The 18,517-nt window shown below is 40.3% G+C and overlaps 2 protein-coding genes across 2 annotated transcripts; both read left to right on the top strand.

The window, feature by feature from the left end:
- Positions 1–967: 967 nt before the first annotated feature.
- LOC135467567 (apoptosis inhibitor 5-like) lies at positions 968–17,797 on the top strand. The gene is made up of 13 exons (XM_064745340.1): positions 968–1,141; positions 1,739–1,900; positions 2,172–2,337; positions 5,197–5,354; positions 5,575–5,715; positions 6,688–6,753; positions 7,298–7,492; positions 8,402–8,583; positions 9,335–9,428; positions 9,809–9,928; positions 10,305–10,345; positions 14,426–14,556; positions 16,488–17,797. Exons 1-13 carry the CDS (start codon positions 1,073–1,075, stop codon positions 16,550–16,552), a joined length of 1,590 nt encoding a protein of 529 aa, XP_064601410.1. The 5' UTR covers positions 968–1,072; the 3' UTR covers positions 16,553–17,797.
- On the top strand, positions 12,179–13,984 carry LOC135469291 (piggyBac transposable element-derived protein 4-like). The gene has a single exon (XM_064747907.1). The coding sequence runs from the start codon at positions 12,179–12,181 to the stop codon at positions 13,982–13,984; it is 1,806 nt and encodes a 601-aa protein (XP_064603977.1).
- Positions 17,798–18,517: the final 720 nt, after the last annotated feature.

The following is an 18,517-nucleotide window of genomic DNA, read 5'->3' as shown; positions in this document are numbered from 1 at the left end:
AAAGGTAAAGTAGCCACCGTCCTCCTCGTGGATGTTGTACTTTATACCTACAGGAAGTTAAATTAGCCACCGTCCTCCTCGTGGATGTTGTACTTTATACCTACAGGAAGTTAAATTAGCCACCGTCCTCCTCGTGGATGTTGTATTTTATACCTGCAGGAAGTTAAATAAGCCACCGTCCTCCTCGTGGATGTTGTACTTTATACCTGGAGAAAGGTAAAGTAGCCACCGTCCTCCTCGTGGATGTTGTTCTTTATACCTACAGGAAGTTAAATTAGCCACCGTCCTCCTCGTGGATGTTGTATTTTATACCTGCAGGAAGTTAAATAAGCCACCGTCCTCCTCGTGGATGTTGTATTTTATACCTGCAGGAAGTTAAATAAGCCACCGTCCTCCTCGTGGATGTTGTATTTTATACCTGCAGGAAGTTAAATAAGTTAAATACCAAGTACCTGTATATTGTATAGCCCTATAGGCCTATGAACCCCATGTCGGGAAAACGGGCCTGGAGAGGCCTTGGGCTGTTGTATCCTTATGATATAGAATACCTTGTCTTATTCATCATCTGTCGTCGAAAGTTTGATAATTTATACCGATAATTTATAACATACCTTGTCTTACTCATCATCTGTTGTCGATAGTTCGATAATTTGGGGAAGCACTGTAGTAAATAAAATTTAAGTTAATGGTGTCAGATATACAGTGATATAATCCGTATGTCTTTTTACTGAACACAAATGTGTAACTATACCCCACTACTTTGCATTTCGCGCCATATGTATGGTCATGCGCACTGCAACGTCCTCCTGATGGATGTCCGTTCTCCTGGTGGATGTACTTCCGTTCCCTTCGTGGATGTAGGCTGACGAGTACTGTTGAACAGAACCGTGCAACTGTGGGTTGGAGTTTTGTATCATAATAGTGAAATGTACGAGTCATCAGGGCATTTCTACATCCGGTGACGCGAAAAGCGCATTGTCGAAAGCGGCGTGAAACGTGTTTAACTTAATGCAATCTAATCCTTGAGATCTGGATTTGAAGTTGTGGCTTTTGTGTGCACCTCTGTGCTCTGATGGCAACTGTTGAAAAACTTTATCAGAGCTTTGGTACTCTGGCCGATGCCAAAGACAAAGCTGGAGAGGTAGGTTTGCCGGCAACGACAACAACAACAACGTAAACTAAAAGCGCTTTGATCTATGTACAACTTACTTAGACCTGTCCCGTGGAAGGTTAACATGTCTTCATTATTCGATCATTTTACATTTGGTGCAGAAAATCAAGTGTAGAAGCCACTTATTGACTATGTCTATACTGATGAAGAAGCTGTTGGTTAGGCCTGATGACCAAGACATTCCAGTTTCAGAACAGTGTATAATTGGCAATCTTAGAAGCCAGAAATTAGCATGTTTCTAGGTAATGAGGGTTTGTAAAAGAAGCACATGCACCTGACATTGTATATAAGATTTTACATATTCGTGTGAGATATGTCAAATGGGTTTTTCGACAGTCTGGCTGCAAATATATATCTCTGATTTAGGCCTAAGTGGGTAGTTACAAGACTACAATGCAAGAAGAGGTACGTAATGTCATAGTCCCCACATGGCAGCAACTTCATACACAGGTTCAAGCAGATATGATTGTATTCTTGTATTTCTATACTCTGTTCTAAAGACTGTTTTGTATTATTATGTCATGTGTGTGTTTCCTTGTTTCATTTTTTCTTCTTTCTCTTTTATAGCACAAGGATGAATATTCTTTTATAATAAGTGCTACAAAAGGGAATCCCAGTGAGAAACGTCTAGCCTCCCAGTTCATTGCCCGTTTCTTCAAATACTTCCCAGAGCAGGCAGGACAGGCCATTAATGCGTTGTTTGATCTCTGCGAGGATGATGACAGTGCGGTACAGTTTGCACAAATAAAACTCACCGTATCTATTTCAGCTAACCTATTTAAGGGGTGTATGAAAAATTCTATCACATACAGTCATGTATATCATGATTATAAAGCTATATTTTTTCTAATTATAATGTTATTGAGAATTGAAGTTCCATTTGTTTCAGGTAGAAAAATGAATAATTATTCATTTTTACATTAACATTTATTACTTCTTATTTTGTAGTACAGATGTCAGTAAAGTTTAATATTTAAGCACATGGTTCTGTTTTTTTCAGATTCGTCGCCAAGCTGTGAAAGACCTGCCTACATTATGTAAGGCGTTGCCTGAGCATGTAGCTAAGATAGCAGAGGCCCTGACCCAGCTGTTGCAGTGGGAGGATCCTGCTGAGGTCAGCCTCGTACAGTCCTCTCTCCTCACACTGCTCAACATCAATGCAAAAGGTAAGCTTTATGATTAAGATAAATCTCTCTTATTATTTCTGAACTCCTCAGAATAGTGGAGACAGTGTGCTAGCCAGGAATTGTTAAGATGGGAAAGCAAAAAAAATTTTAGAGAGTGCATTTCCTTCTACCAAGTGTAGCGATGGGAGACAGGTTGGAGTGCAGGGAGCCTGCAGGCTGGGGTTCAGGGGCCACCTAGGTCCCTGGAACTCTTGGTTTCTAGATTGTCTCTGATACCTTCAGAGTGAATTTAGTGGTCAAAAAAAATTATAAACAGGATCAACTTTTTGAGAAAAAAAAGAGTTAAGAATGAAAATTTGATGAAAAGTGGTATTTTTGTTTCATTTCATTGTCTCGTGCAAATCTAGACTATCACCTTTGACATATTTACACATTTATATGTACCTTGATTTTTAAATGATAAAAAGGTAAGTATTAAGAGAAAATTAATCCAGTAAGCCACATCCAAAGTTTCACTGGGCTCCGAATGCCCTGAAAATCAAGAGGCCAGCAGGGAAATTTTACATGGAAATGAAGGAACCTTTCCTCAAATAGGAAAATGCACCATGTGAATCAGATTTAACATTGTAGGTTGTTCTGATAGGCCCCCTATATCATGTATTAGGCCTATATAGTGTATTAATGTCTATTTTCAAAGAAATACGTGTACATGTGATGGGTTACTAATGATATGAAAAAAAGACATTAAGGAGTCCAAGTACTAGAGGATTGGAACCAGGAAATCAGCTGTGAACTTTTAATATTTTAATATGTTTGGCATAGACCCTATCTATAAATACCGAAGGAAAATATAAGCCATCCTCAGACCAAAGCTTTCAGGTACAGAACACTGAAATCGGCTTGTATAGATGCTGGCATTTGTAATGAATTTGCTAAATTGTTGTGACGTTTAACCTTGCATGTAGTATCATGTCACATTAAAATCTTCCCTTTAGTTCCATAGATGTGCTCCATGTTTTTAAAATTACAAGCAAGCTTTTATTTTAAAGTCATCCCGATTCCTGCCGCTTCTAGTGTTTCTTCGCTATTTAATAGTAATAGCCAGCAAAACATTTTTACAAAAGTGTCTTCAAGCATCTCTTTTCACAGTCCTATGTTGCAAACTTCCCATTAGATTTGGATATGTTTCGCTTTTGATCATCCTCTGAAGCCGGTCAGAACTGCTACTGTTGCTGTAGCTGTTAAACTGCCATTGTGTTGTTGAACACATTTCCAACAATTTGTTAGAAGCTCATTCATTGACATTCATTGGCAGAGACATAGCCAATGGGATGGAGTGTATCATAGTGACATTCTGTGGAAGCCAGCATGTGTTGGTATTTACTATTCTTTCACTTTTACCAGCATGCCGAAGATTGATCAAACTAAAGACGAATGAACACCCAGTTTGTTTACCCATCATGCCCTAATTCACCAGAGTTTGTATATATGTTTAAAATTTAGCTGGCCTGCCGGACTTTGCTATGCAACTCCTACCAGCCTGGCAAAGATTTTACTATCCACGGGCCGGCCAGCCAGCGGTTATTTCGACTAGCCAAACTACAACCGATTAGATAACAGCTGTTTTACTAGCGAACAGGTTAAATTCCAACCAATCAAAGACCGTATCTTATGGGATCAGGGATTGTTACTATCCACGGGCAGGGTGATGGGCCAATAAATAATGAGAATGTTGGGCAGGATAAAATTTTCGCGACCCATCACCTTGCTTGAAGTTGAAAAAAAAAATTCCAAACGCGGCAGACATTGATTTGAGTTGTCTGATTCGAAAGCTTAAACGGCTGGATTACTGTTGAAAGATGTCTTACCAATGCTGGCTTTGAGTTATTACATTTTCGGGCGTTTCAGGAAATGGGCGGATAGCAAAAATAAGGTAGGGTTCGAGCTGTTTTTTTTTTGTGTGAAATTGTTCTCGTAGATGTCCATATGACTGAAGCTGGGCGTTAGGGGGTAGGAACGCCCAGCTTAGCTTTGAGCTCGGGATCAGCAAAGTTCCGTGCGAAACTGGCTCCTTGCACCTTTGTTGTTGTTGATAACACTGACATTGGTCTTCGCTGAATTCCATGCTTGGCTAATTACTGCTAATTAAACTCCCTATTTGCCAACACAGTGTAATATGCATGGCTTGTTACAGGAACAACTGAGCCTTGCATGAAATATTTTTTCAGATCTGACCGTGCAAATCATGGCTGCACGGTTCACTAGCTAAATGCATGAGTGGAGAAGTTTAGAAGACTGATGTTGAACTCCCCAGCTATCTGTATTGTGCATGTATATCATTTGAACGCCATGAAACAAGATTTTAGTTTCCTTCTCTCTTGTGTCGCCTAACAGTGGCCTAACGGGTAGAGCTTCCACCTTGGGAGTTGGGAAACCCAGAATCAAACCAGGGTCGGGTCATACCAGAGAAAGGACACAGGACTAGTTGGACTGGTGTCAGTATAATGTTACTGGGGTTGGTTGTCATGCCAAGTGTCTTCTCATGAGACTACAGTGGCGGCAGCACTTTGGTGGCATGGACTTGCCCTGCCACGTTGGACTCGCTCTGTCACAAGAAGACACAGTATATGTACACACACTTAATGACTCCTCATCATATTATTGAAAAATTGTGAAGCCCAAACATACATGTACATTCCTGTTCTTCATGATGTCAATCAGACTTTGGCAAGTGCAGGGTGTCTCGCTTCAGCACAGGGGATAAACCGGATTCATTCTCCTGACAAAGCAAGTACGACAAAGTAGAGATCCACTTGTCTGATATTTTATTAATAGTCACTTCCTGACCTGATATAAACCTGTAATTCTTCAACATAATGTTTGGGTGTTCCACTTCAGACACATTAAAGGGGATATTCTCCCAGATAGAAGCAGAGGATGTGGAAGACCAGGTCAGGGAGAAAGCCATCAAGTTCCTGACCGTGAAACTACGGACATTATCTGATGACAAACTGGACAAGGATACAGAAGAGTTTATCTGGACTGAGTGTAAAAAGGTTGGACTCTGTTCTGATATGTATCTGTAATCTAATTACACAGGAACAAGCAGCTGCTTTGACTTCTTTAACTGCCTGTCACACAAACCACATTCTCAGTGTTGTGAACTTTTATGAATAGTCTATGTAAGTAAAGCAAACTAAGATTGGTAATACAAGCATGATTAATGATCATTAAGGGTAGAATGTTTGCATAATTTAAACATTACTCATTTTGCAGGTTTTGCAAGATGTGACCAAAGATGAATTTATAGCCATAATGAATGTACTGAAGGGATTGAAAACAATGGGAACTGTTCAAGGGAGACAACAATTGGTAGAAACTGTTGTGGAACTGGCTGAGCTGGAGGAACCCTTCAAAGTAAGCGGCTGCAATTTTTTTGTGATTATCCAGTCTGACTAGTACATTTAGATGTATGCATTTATTATGTGATTGGGTCAGGCCAACTAATACTGTTAAGTAACAGCAAAAGTCACTTTGAAATTTTAGTTTCTTTGCCAGTATTTACTGGACTGTTATTACCTTGGTAATACGAGTCTGTTTATCTGCATATTCATTGCTTTATGTACTCAAACCGAAGTGAATACAGTAAAAAGTGTTTCTGTTTATTTGTGGGATGCTTTTTTGTAGCTTTTCTATAGGGAACCATCTGTAATGGTAAAAACACAAGACTGCAGTATCAAACGGGGAGAGTGGTAAAAAAAATTTGTCTCTTTCAGAGAAAACTTGCCTCAACATGTGGGAATTTTTTCACAACTGAGGCTGGCTCTTATCTGATCTGCCCAAATTTTATGTGGTTTTGTGCAGCATTTGAACTATTTCATTTTACAACAATCGAAAATGCTGATAGACAAATAAAACTGCCTTCTTACTGATAGTCAGTTTCACAATCACAAATCAAAATTACTTGTTTGAAAACCAGACCCTTGTGCTGGAAATTAAGGTGTTTAATATTGACTTTATTAGACTGACTAATTAATAGTGAGCTTGGAATCAAAGTATATTTTCCAGTGCTATTGTTTTCAGATTCTGTTTTGCGGTGTTAAACCTTTGTATCAAAGCAGACCTAAGTAGTGTTCAAATGTACAAGTGGTATTTCTGATTATCTTTTAAGATCTTAAGGTACTAAACATTTATGATTTGAAATGTAAGCCCCACCCACCATAATGCTGGTCGTCGTCGTGTAAGTGGAATATTCTTGAGTATGGCGTAAAACACCAATCAAATAAGTCAAATCAAAAGAAATGCAAGCCTTTTACAGTCATGCATATATATTTGGTGTCCCACTTATTTCTGAATAGACCAAAATATGTTTGTGTTTAAATGTTTCAGCCTTCAGACCCAGATATGGTGGACAAGTTTATACAGTGTGTCAAACAGGCCATACCTTTGTTTTCTGTGAGTTCCACGGGGAAAAAGCTCTTACATAAAGCTACATTTACCAATTTACCATTTGAAAGCATGATGACAGAACTTTGTGGAATAAAGTGATTATTATTACTTGTTGTGTGACAGCATTTCAGCCATATTGTGATGAGGCGTGTGACAGCCTAGGCCTAACATGATGGATTCTCTACTTTACAGAATTGTCGTGTGTATATGCGCAGGTACTAACAAGGCCTAAAGGCTAAAACAGTGAAGTAACATCCAGTAGTGGTTTTACCATATATCCCACAGTAGGACTGCATCCCGTTTATGCAATACCAGGCATCAATCACTAAAAAACAACCATTGATTTTGTTTTTTTTGTACTTTACAACACTCAGATCTGCTGAATAATCTATGTGATTTTTGACTTTGACCTTTGATAACTTCTAATATTTTTACATGGTTATAATCTTTTCTTTACATCTCATAAACCAGTCTTGTGATAAAGCCTAAATAAGAGTTTGAATTTACAGCAGTATACAGTTTTAACTTCTCCTGTTTCTTTCCTTCACAGAAAAATGTTCATTCTAAAGCCTTTATGAACTACATGTGTGAGAATGTTTTGCCCGTGCTATCAGAGCTCACCACGTCAGAAGATGAAGTAAATGTAGAGCTTGATGTCCTCAAAGTCTTTGCTGAAGTCTCAGAATTCTGTGGGGAGATAGACAATCCAGAGAATGCTGTGGAGAAGCTTTATGATAACCTCATTGTAAGTATAGAGAACTTGTGTGGCAAAGCTGTTAGATTAAAGTTATCATAGGTTTAGATTATTGTTTAGGAAACATAGTTGCGGGAAGTATGAAAACAGTGCAGATGTTATGCAAAGAAGCTGTAATAATGCAGGAATAAAGTTTACCTAGTATTGATGAAGTGGTTTGTAAATGATTCAGAATACTGATGGACATTCAGCAATTTAATTTATGATTTTTTTAGAAAGAAATTAACCATAAATAATTATGGCTCTCCCTATTGAAATGTGTTGGAGAGTCAGATTGTGTCTACATGTATGCTGTCTGTGCATTGGTCACCTCTCCCTATTGAAATGTGTTGGGGAGTCATATTGTGTCTACATGTTTGCTGTCTGTGTATTGGTCACCTCTCCCTATTGAAATGTGTTGGGGAGTCATATTGTGTCTACATGTGTGCTGTCTGTGTATTGGTCACCTCTCCCTATTGAAATGTGTTGGGGAGTCATATTGTGTCTACATGTGTGCTGTCTGTGTATTGGTCACCTCTCCCTATTGAAATGTGTTGGGGAGTCATATTGTGTCTACATGTATGCTGTCTGTGTATTGGTCACTATTTTCACACTTGACCAGGTCATAACATTTCCGAGTCTCCAGAACTAATGGATTGAATGTACAGATATTTGGTTTGAAGCTTAATGACAGATGCTTTTAAAACTGATGAACTTGCAGAGAATATTTGTCTGCTTATTCCTCTATCAGTATTTTGACGCTATAGCAGACACCAGCCTTGTCCATGTTATATCTTCTGTGCTCAATCAAATCAAATTTATTTTGAAGATTATTTACAAATGCAAGCACATGTTTTAAGCCTAAATCTTCCCTGTAAGGTTTTATAATGGACCTAATTGTTGTACATGTTTTTCCTGCAGAGTTTCATGCCCTTGCCGACTCCAGATGAGAATGAGGATGTGATGACTGGTACAGAAGAGCCTAAGTTACAGTTCTCCCATGTAGAATGTCTGATGTTTGCTTTCCACCAGCTGGCCGGGAAGATTCCTGGCTTTCTCACAGACCCAGCCAATGCAGAGAGGCTAAAGGACTTCCGACTTCGGTAGGGGTTGTTCTCTGTTCGTTATAATGCTAATGCCACATGTATTCTCAAGTAAACTTCAGGATTGCTTCAGTTCTACTACCCAGCTACATGTAGACAAAACTCTCTGAGTCTTGAGAGCAAGGTGTGCCATTGCAAACAACTGCCAATGCAGACATATGAATAGTGTGAAACCCTTTGCATATAACATTGATAATAGCATTCTCTAAGCTTGAAAGGAAGTGCAGGTTCAATCCCAGTTTTCGGGGTGAATTTTGTAGATATTTCACACTCTCGGGTCATGTGGCCATAGTGACAATAAACAGTTTTTGGGGTGATTTGTGCGGTCTAGCACTTGTTGAAGACTAATGGTTTTCTATTAATTTGACATACAAGTCTGTAAGTCACTCATAGGCATGTCTGACAGTAACTTACCAGAGGTTAGTGGTTTTACCCGAGGCACTCCCGTTTCCTCTATCCTTAAAATTGGCTTAGGTCTAGTGGTATATGTTAAAAATGTTTTGAGTATGGCGTTAAGCCAACGCTCAAATAAATAAATAATTACATAATCAGCCAGTCTTGAAAGATTTTATGGATTATCAAAACCTAAACATTTTTCATGCACTTACATTTTGTACTTGTACCTTTCATCAGAAAATTTACCAGCCTGTAGTGCTAGAATGCGTGGCAAATTATATCAGATATTTGTCCAGGTAAATTTTACAGAGTATGCTGCCTGCTGGATACAGATGGGTGTGTTGTTGTTTTTTAGGCTGCAGTACTTTGCCCGTGGTGTACAGGTGTATATCAAACAGCTGCGAGCTGCTCTTCAGGGGAAAACCGGGGATGCTCTCAAGACAGAAGAGGTTTGTGTAGTGAATGTAACAGTTCGATAATATCAATGTCGTGAATTGGCAATATGCATGTCATATCGGTCATATCTGTGAGGGTTATTGAATAGGTAGGCTGTTGTGCTCTATGGAATTGGTGCAGATACGGAGACATTACAAATTAGTGCTTTTTCTCACAGATACTCTTTGCATGTCCTTAACCCAGTCTCCGAAGCTCTTCGCACACTGTATCATGACACTGTCATATCTTTGCTATGTATTGTGATACGTATCAGATTTCAGGCAATTCTCAGGCCAAATCTTTTTATAAAAAGAACAGTTAATTCATTGTATTTAATTAAGTCAGGACTAAGATCAGGAAATTTGATTAATTTTATGTATTGGCGTTTTTCCAGAACAAAATCAAGATAATGGCTCTAAAAATCACGTCAAATATCAACGTCCTGATCAAAGATCTGCTCCACAACCCACCCTCCTACAAATCATCCGTCACATTGTCATGGAAACCAATAGTGGTAAGCTACTTCAGACAATTTAACTGGTTTTAAATTTGAATGGAAACACTTTTGTAATTTAAAAAGGTGAAAATAGAAGGAAAAAATCCTTCTGACCTCATACATCATCTTCATAGTTCGTAAAGTAAAACTTTAAGATTAAGCAATTGACTTCTACATTTTTGTCAAAACATAACATTACAGAATCCATCAAAAGTAGATTTGCATTCGAATTTTGTCCTGCCACTCATGTTGTTCGTTTTCCTTCACTTTACTCACATTTTGTTGACTTCAGTTTCTCTTAATAAGTGAATACAGTATTGTATTTTGTCCTCACTGTATTGTGTGTTCAATCTAGTAAGTTGCAGGAAACATATGAACTTTTTTTTTTTTGCAGGCTAAAACAGTAGCAGCATCAGAGTCCAGGCCTTCCACTGGGTATGTTGTACAGAGCTCTACATCCTAGAAAATTAAAATCCGTTTATTATCCTCATTGATTCATGAGGATAAAATGCAAACCATTTATGTGATTCTTCTTTCCCACATTTTACATGTGAGATTTAATTTAATCTGTATGAAGAGATCATGGTTCCCAAGATACGCAATGTACTGTGTCTTATCCACTGGGAGCAGTTTCCTGTCAAGTTCTACTCATACTGTATTTTCTTTCATCAAATATTTCACAGAGACTTTCCTTTCATATGTTACTCACATATCCACACCAATTCTTGTAGAAAAATTCCACAGACTTGAGGTAGTTCGTGTTTGTTTTATGAACAACATCTCTGTCAGAATACATTTGCTGTTGCGAGATGTTGTACATATGTATGTGGCTTACCGGTAAGACGTTGCACACTCAACCACTGACGTACTAAATGCTGGACAGGGCATTTCTGGACTTTCTTTCACACTCATGGAGCTTTGGTGACCATAACAGATCTCATTGTTCAACTGACTGTGGAAACAATAACAGGTCTTATTGTTCATGGAGCTTTGAGGACAGCAACAGATCTCATTGTTCATGGGGCTTTGATGACAATAACAGGTCTCATTGTTCATGAGGTCTTGGTGACAGTAACAGATCTCATTGTTCAAGGGGCCATGGAGACAATAACAGATCTCCTTATTCATGGGGACCTTGGGGACAGTAACAGGTCTCATTGTTCATGGGGCCATGGAGACAATAACAGGTCTCGTTGTTCAAGGTGCCTCAGTGACAATAGCAGGTCTCATTGTACAAGGGCCCCAGTGACAATAACAGGTCTTATTGTTAATGGAGCTTTGAGGACAGCAAAAAATCTCATTGTTCATGGGGCTTTGATGACAATAACAGGTCTTGTTGTTCATGGGGCTTTGGTGACAATAACAGGTCTCATTGTTCATGGGGCTTTGGTGACAATAACAGGTCTCATTGTTCATGGGGTCTTGGTGACAGTAACAGGTCTCATTGTTCATGGGCCATGGAGACAATAACAGATCTCATTGTTCATGGGGTCTTGGTGACAGTAACAGGTCTCATTTTTCAAGGGGCCATGGAGACAATAGCAGGTCTCCTTATGCATGGGACCTTGGTGACAGTAACAGGTCTCATTGTTCATGGGGCTTTGGTGACAATAACAGGTCTCATTGTTCATTGGGTCTAGGTGACAGCAACTTATTCATGAGACCTGGGCAGGAATAGGAGATTGTTCATAGGCTCTTGGCAACAGAAAGAGGTCTCGTTGCTCATGGGGCCTTGGTGACAGTAAAGAGTTTCATCGTTTTGGGGGACCTGGATGACAATGAGAGGTTGACTGTGCTTGTTGGGCCCTCATGTAGCCGGTCATTTATGAAAGGTCACTTGTCTTCCATCAAAATGGCTTTCAAATGTACATTCAGTGGCCTAATCATTCTGGTTCGCTCTATCAATAAAACTGACTGCCTTTGTCAAGGTGATTGCACTGTAATTCTTATGTATGGCTTTAACACGTTGACTGCCAGCTACGAGATAACTCGTAGTCGCCGATCTCCTCCCATTTGCCATTTTAAGTTTTTGTACGCATGATGGACGTTTATGTATAGGAACACCTATAAACATGCGCTAAACCGTTTCCCGTGATCCCCTAGTAATATATACCTCTATAAAGTACATACGTGATAAGTCGTAGCTGGCGCACAGATATAACTGGTATATCCGGTTTACCAACTACGAGTTTACTCGTAGCGGAATTTCCAACAGATATACAGCAGGTCCTTAGGTCAAAATCGGAATCAAGGTCAGCACTTTCCAAAATGGCTTGCATGAGTGCAGACGAGGTTGCACAACTTCTGATGGAAACTGATGACGAGATTGATGAGGCAGGAATGGAGCTTAGTCTGGACGATAGTGAGTTTGAAATCGACAGTGATGAGGAAAAGTCTAGTGATGAATTTTCGCCCGAAACTGCCACATCTAGTGATGAAGCGGAACACTTTTCTGGCCGTGGCCGGCCAAGGATGCACGGAGTTCGCACACGAGGTGGGCGGGGTCATAGGGTATGGACCAGGGACGGTCGCACCTCTGTGTCGCCAAATCGTGGCATCCGTGGAGTGCCCCGTAGAGTAACAAGACCTAGACCATCTCAAAGATTTCCAACCCCTGTATACATCTGGACCGATGGAGAGCAGGAACCGCCTGTATTCACATTTACCAAAACACCTGGTCTCAAGAGGCCCGCTGAAGGGATATCCCCTGGAAAGTACTTTGAGTTGCTTCTAACTGATGAGTTAGTGGATCTAATGGTTACCGAGACCAATCGCTATGCAAATGCTGAAATAGCCAAACAACGTCCTTTGCTCAGGGAATCCCGTCTGTGGGCTTGGAAAGACACTGACGCAGCTGAGATGAAAAAGTTCTTAGGTCTCCTGATTCACATGGGGCCAAATAATCTCCCTACCCTGGAACATTATTGGACTAATGACCCACTGTATAAAACGGAAGTTTATGGAAAGTCAATGGGCCGAAATCGATTTCAACTTCTTCTAAGGTTTTGGCACTTTTCTGACAACTCACAGAATTCTGAAGATCGTCTTATCAAGATCCGCCCGTTACTTGATTACTTTGATAAAACCATGAGGGAAGTCTACTATCCCAAACAAGATTTGTGCATTGATGAATCAATGGTATTATGGCGTGGGCGGCTTCTGTTTCGTCAGTATATCAAGAACAAGCGACACAAGTACGGTGTGAAGCCGTATGAACTTTGCGAATCCGATGGCATGGTTCTCAAGATTGTGATTTATTCTGGGACTAGTGTCGACGATGACTTACACCTGGGTCAGTCAGCTGCCGTTGTCTTGCATCTGATGTCTGATTTCTTGGACAAAGGCCACTTGCTGTACACTGACAACTATTACAACTCGGTTGGCCTAACAAAAGCACTAACAGACAGGTCAACCTATTTGTGCGGGACACTTCGCTTTGATCGAAAAGAAAACCCAAAAGACGTCGTTCAGAAAAAGCTGGAAAAGGGAGAACACTGTTGGAAACGGTCCGGGCCGGTGGTGGTGTGCAAGTGGAGAGATAAACGAGATGTTCTCACTATCACCAATATGCACAACATGGAGATGGTGAACGTGACAAACCGCAACCAAAAGGTATCCCAGAAACCAAACATTGTGCGTGATTATAACAATGGGATGTCTGGGATCGATCAGTCAGACCAGATGCTCTCTTACTATTTTGCTTTGCGCAAAACAATCCGTTGGTACAAGAAAATCGGACTCCATGGTTTGGAGATCATGTTGTTCAATGCTCACATGATGTACAACGAATCAGTGGGTGAACAAATGAGAATGCTGCGGTTCCGTGAAAAGGTAACGCTTCACCTGCTGGGAAACGTTGACCTTCAGCCGACCCTGACTGAAGGACCGCCCGCAGAAACTTTTCACCACCTTGTCGGCGTACCACTTACAGAGAAAAAGGAGAGGCCAACAAAGCCATGCCGCCAATGCACGAAAAATGGCAGAAGACGAGAAACAAGGTACATTTGCCCCGTATGTCCTGAGAAACCAGCCCTTTGCGTCGATCCGTGCTTCAAGGTGTACCATGTGTTGTGAATTTTTCGTCGGACATATACTGCTTACTGACAATAATTCGTATCTGCCTTTACCCTTTTATGGTAAATCCGTGGTAAATTACATCCACACTGTCCATTGCCGACAAATGTCATTTTTTGTCTGAATATAGCTTGCACAGAGACTGTGAGAAAGAGCAGATATCTCTGTTCAGGTTGGCCTGTCAAAATGTAGCGAATAAATGAGACGTTTTTGTCAGACATGTCTTTTGTTTTCAATTTCCGGTAAATAAGGCTTCTAGCCTGTTGCCATCATCCTTGCTTTTAGTTTACAGCATTTGCCATGTACTTTGAGGATCATAGAAATTACCTACGAGATAACTCGTACTGGCGTCACGCGGTGCACCAACCACTACGAGTTATCTCGTAGCCGGCAGTCAACATGTTAAGCAATAATCAGATAAATAAATATTTGCAATTTCAGCCAAAAGCGAACACCGATCACTTTTGACTCCAGTGATGGGGCATCTGCTAAGAAAATAAACAAACAGAGTCGAGCCATTTACTCTCCTCCGGGTGGGAAATACAGTAACAAAGCTGGGACATATGCTGGAGGTAAGCCAGGTTTATGACACTTCTCTTCTTCTGGGTTATTATGATCTAGGCCATGATATATGCACATGTGCTGGAGGTACTACATACTGATTATACACTGGTTGTAACTGGGAGATATTGTGAGACAAACCATAACACATGCGCTTGTGCTGGAGGTAAGACAGGTTGATTATACACTGATTGTAACTGGCAGATATTGTGAGACAGATCATGATATGTACACAAGTGCTGGAGGTACTACATACTGATTATACACTGGTTGTAACTGGGGGATATTGTGAGACAGACCATATGTGTAGGATATAAGACAGGCTGATTATACACTGGTTGTAACTGGGGTTATATTGTGAGACAGACCATGATATGTGCACATGTGCTGGAGGTAAGACAGGCTGATTATACACTAGTCGTAACTGGGGGATATTGTCAGACAGACCATGATATAGACACATGGTGGAGGTTAGACAGGTTGATTATACACCGGTTGTAACTGGGGGTTATTGTGAGACAGGCCATGATGATGACACGTGTACTGGAGGTAAGACAGGCTGATTATACACTGGTTGTAACTGGGGGATATTGTCATGATATGGACACATGTACTGGAGGTAAGACAGGTTCATTATACACTAGTTGTAACTGGGGGATATTGTCATGATATGGACACATGTACTGGAGGTAAGACAGGTTGATTATACACTGGTTGTAACTGGGGGTTATTGTGAGACAGGCCATGATACGGGCACATGCTGAAGGTTAGACAGGTTGATTATACACCTGTTGTAACTGGGGGATATTGTCAGACAGACCATGATATAGACACATGTGCAGGATATAAGACAGGTTGATTATACACTGGTTGTAACTGGAGGTTATTGTGAGACAGGCCATGATGATGACACGTGTACTGGAGGTAAGACAGGCTGATTATACACTAGTTGTAACTGGGGGATATTGTCATGATATGGACACATGTACAGGAGGTAAGACAGGTTAATTATACACTGGTTGTAACTGGGGGATATTGTCATGATGATGACACATGTACTGGAGGTAAGACAGGTTGATTATACACTGGTTATAACTGGGGGATATGTTCATGATGTGGACACATGTACTGGCGGTAAGACAGGTTAATTATACACTGGTTGTAACTGGGGGATATTGTCATGATGATGACACATGTACTGGAGGTAAGACAGGTTGATTATACACTGGTTGTAACTGAGGGATATTGTCATGATGATGACGCATGTACTGGAGGTAAGGCAGGTTGATTATACACTGGTTGTAACTGGAGAATATTGTCATGATGTGGACACATGTACTGGAGGTAAGACAGGTTGATTATACACTGGTTGTAACTGGGGGATATTGTCATGATGTGGACACATGTACTGGCGGTAAGACAGGTTAATTATACACTGGTTGTAACTGGGGGATATTGTCATGATGATGACACATGTACTGGAGGTAAGACAGGTTGATTATACACTGGTTGTAACTGGGGGATATTGTCATGATGATGACGCATGTACTGGAGGTAAGACAGGTTGATTATACACTGGTTGTAACTGGGGAATATTGTCATGATGATGACACATGTACTGGAGGTAAGACAGGTTGATTATACACTGGTTGTAACTGGGGGATATTGTCATGATGATGACACATGTACTGGAGGTAAGACAGGTTGATTATACACTGGTTGTAACTGGGGGATATTGTCATGATGATGACACATGTACTGGAGGTAAGACAGGTTGATTATAATCTGGTTGTAACTTTGTTAAGCAGACCATAATATGGACTCTTGTGCTGGAGGTAAGACAGACTGATTATATGCTGGTTGTAACTGGAAGATGCTGTGAAGTGGGCCAGGATATTAACATGAGGTAAAACAGATATTATATGTCCTCCTATTTCTCTAGGGGGGCGTGGTGGCGGTGGACGGGGACGAAGCTTTAGAGGTCGTCGTGGTTACAACAGATTTTAATATTGGAGTGAGGGGTTCGAAGAACTGTGAATATTGTCAGCTCAAGTCTCTACCGACTGGGAAGATTACACTGAGAAGGCTGAATCAGCCGCACTTAGCAGCTGTACAGAGCGACTCTATCTTCTCTTAGCACCACCTAACTTCCTTATGTTACATTCAGCTCTCGTCACATCTGCGCGCATCGACTGATTGTGATGATACATAAGCAGGAGGTAAAGTTAGAGTGTGAAGTCTATGGATCAGGAGTCCACTGAGTTGGTTACCCCACAATGTATTTGTGAAGGCTCCAAGTCTAAACATGATGCTTGTATTTCGATATTCTGCTGTTGTCATCTAAAACACATGTGATTTGCATGAAAACTACATGTCGACTTATTTGAGACCTCTGAATTTGTTTTACCATGTGTGTTACTGGTGAACCAGATTTTCAAGACTCATATTTACTGTCATGTTTAACAGGACATGAAGACATTTTGTTTGTTGAATTTGGATTTGGAAATATCTTCAAGTTCTAAGCATACAAAGAAAAACATTCATGTTGCTTTTCACTGTATTATTTAACCATTTTGTCTGAACAGCTCCCAAGATGTCATCAATCAACCCATGGAAGATAATATGTGATTTAGACGATGTAAATAGCCTAGCCATTTATTCCCTGTTCACGTCCATTATCAACTCATTTATTTTTAAAGTTCATGTGACACATCACAGGAAGGTTTGAGAATGGATTTTCATTACATGTATCGGAACTGGATGTGTGGCCATCATTTCACGTGTAAAGCAGCTGTAGGCATTATTTCATTGTTGCATACATTGATGCGTTTTTATTTTGCAAAGTAAATATCCATTTTCTACAGGTAGCTTGATGGTTTGCAATTTTTTTTGTCTTGTGTACATGTACTTTGATGTAGTCGTTTTTGTTCCTCTGTTAAGGCAATAGTGATGTTATTAAAGGGGTGTATTCCAGTTCACCATTTATTACAGCTTTAGACCATCTTCAAGAAGAGTATAACTACTAGCAACTGTTTGTAGCCCAGCTCACATGTAATTGTCAAAATGCATCTGTATTTTTTAGGGGTTAATATCTCTATTATTGTTTGCAGAATAACATGGAACAATGGATTATAAACAGGTGGCTAAGTAATTGTGTTAAATAAAAAGTTCATTTCTTCAGCTAGCAGCATGCCTTCATGATTTAGATGAACTGTCACCTTATACAAGAATAAAAGAAATGGTTTTAATTTATTCGTGGTATTGTCTTGTCTTGGTGCAAAACTTGATTGAATTAAGATCCTCATTTTGGTTTCATCCACCATATGCGATATGGCACTATCTTCTGCGACTCTTTCCTCAACAACACAACCCACAGCTACATACAGGTACAAAAAAGCTGTTTGCATTGCTCACATCAGCTATATGAACATTTGTTTACAGGGAATAATTCCTGAGTCGTCAACTGCACGTGCGTTATCTACAGATGATATGAATGTATGAATATATTTATTATTACATTCTTCAGGTGCTTATAAATGGCATACATCCACCGAACTTCACATTATTCAGTACACGATATGAGTATAGGCGCTATGTAAAGTGCTTTATATTTAAGCTTTTCATTAACTATTCTAACTGTCGCAAAGTTGTTCCTGACTTTCAGTGTACATGTACAGGTTTCTCCATGAGTTATTTCGCCGATGACTTGGGGCCTCCGTGGTTCAGTCGGTTAGCGCGCTAGTGCAGCGTAATGACCCAGGAGTCTCTCACCAATGCGGTTGCTGTGAGCTCAAGTCCAGCTCATGCTGGCTTCTTCTCCGGCCGTACGTGGGAAGGTCTGCCAGCAACTTGCGGATGGTCGTGGGTTTCCCCAGGCTCTGCCCGGTTTCCTCCCACCATAATGCTGGCCGCCGTCGTATAAGTCAAATATTCTTGAGTACGGCGTAAAACACCAATCAAATAAATAAATAA

The sequence above is a fragment of the Liolophura sinensis genome, chromosome 6 (genome assembly GCF_032854445.1).
Source record: "Liolophura sinensis isolate JHLJ2023 chromosome 6, CUHK_Ljap_v2, whole genome shotgun sequence".
In the NCBI taxonomy this organism is placed as follows: Eukaryota; Metazoa; Mollusca; class Polyplacophora; order Chitonida; family Chitonidae; genus Liolophura; species Liolophura sinensis.
Note: the sequence above shows the minus strand (reverse complement) of the source record. Positions and strands in the feature narration are given on the sequence as shown.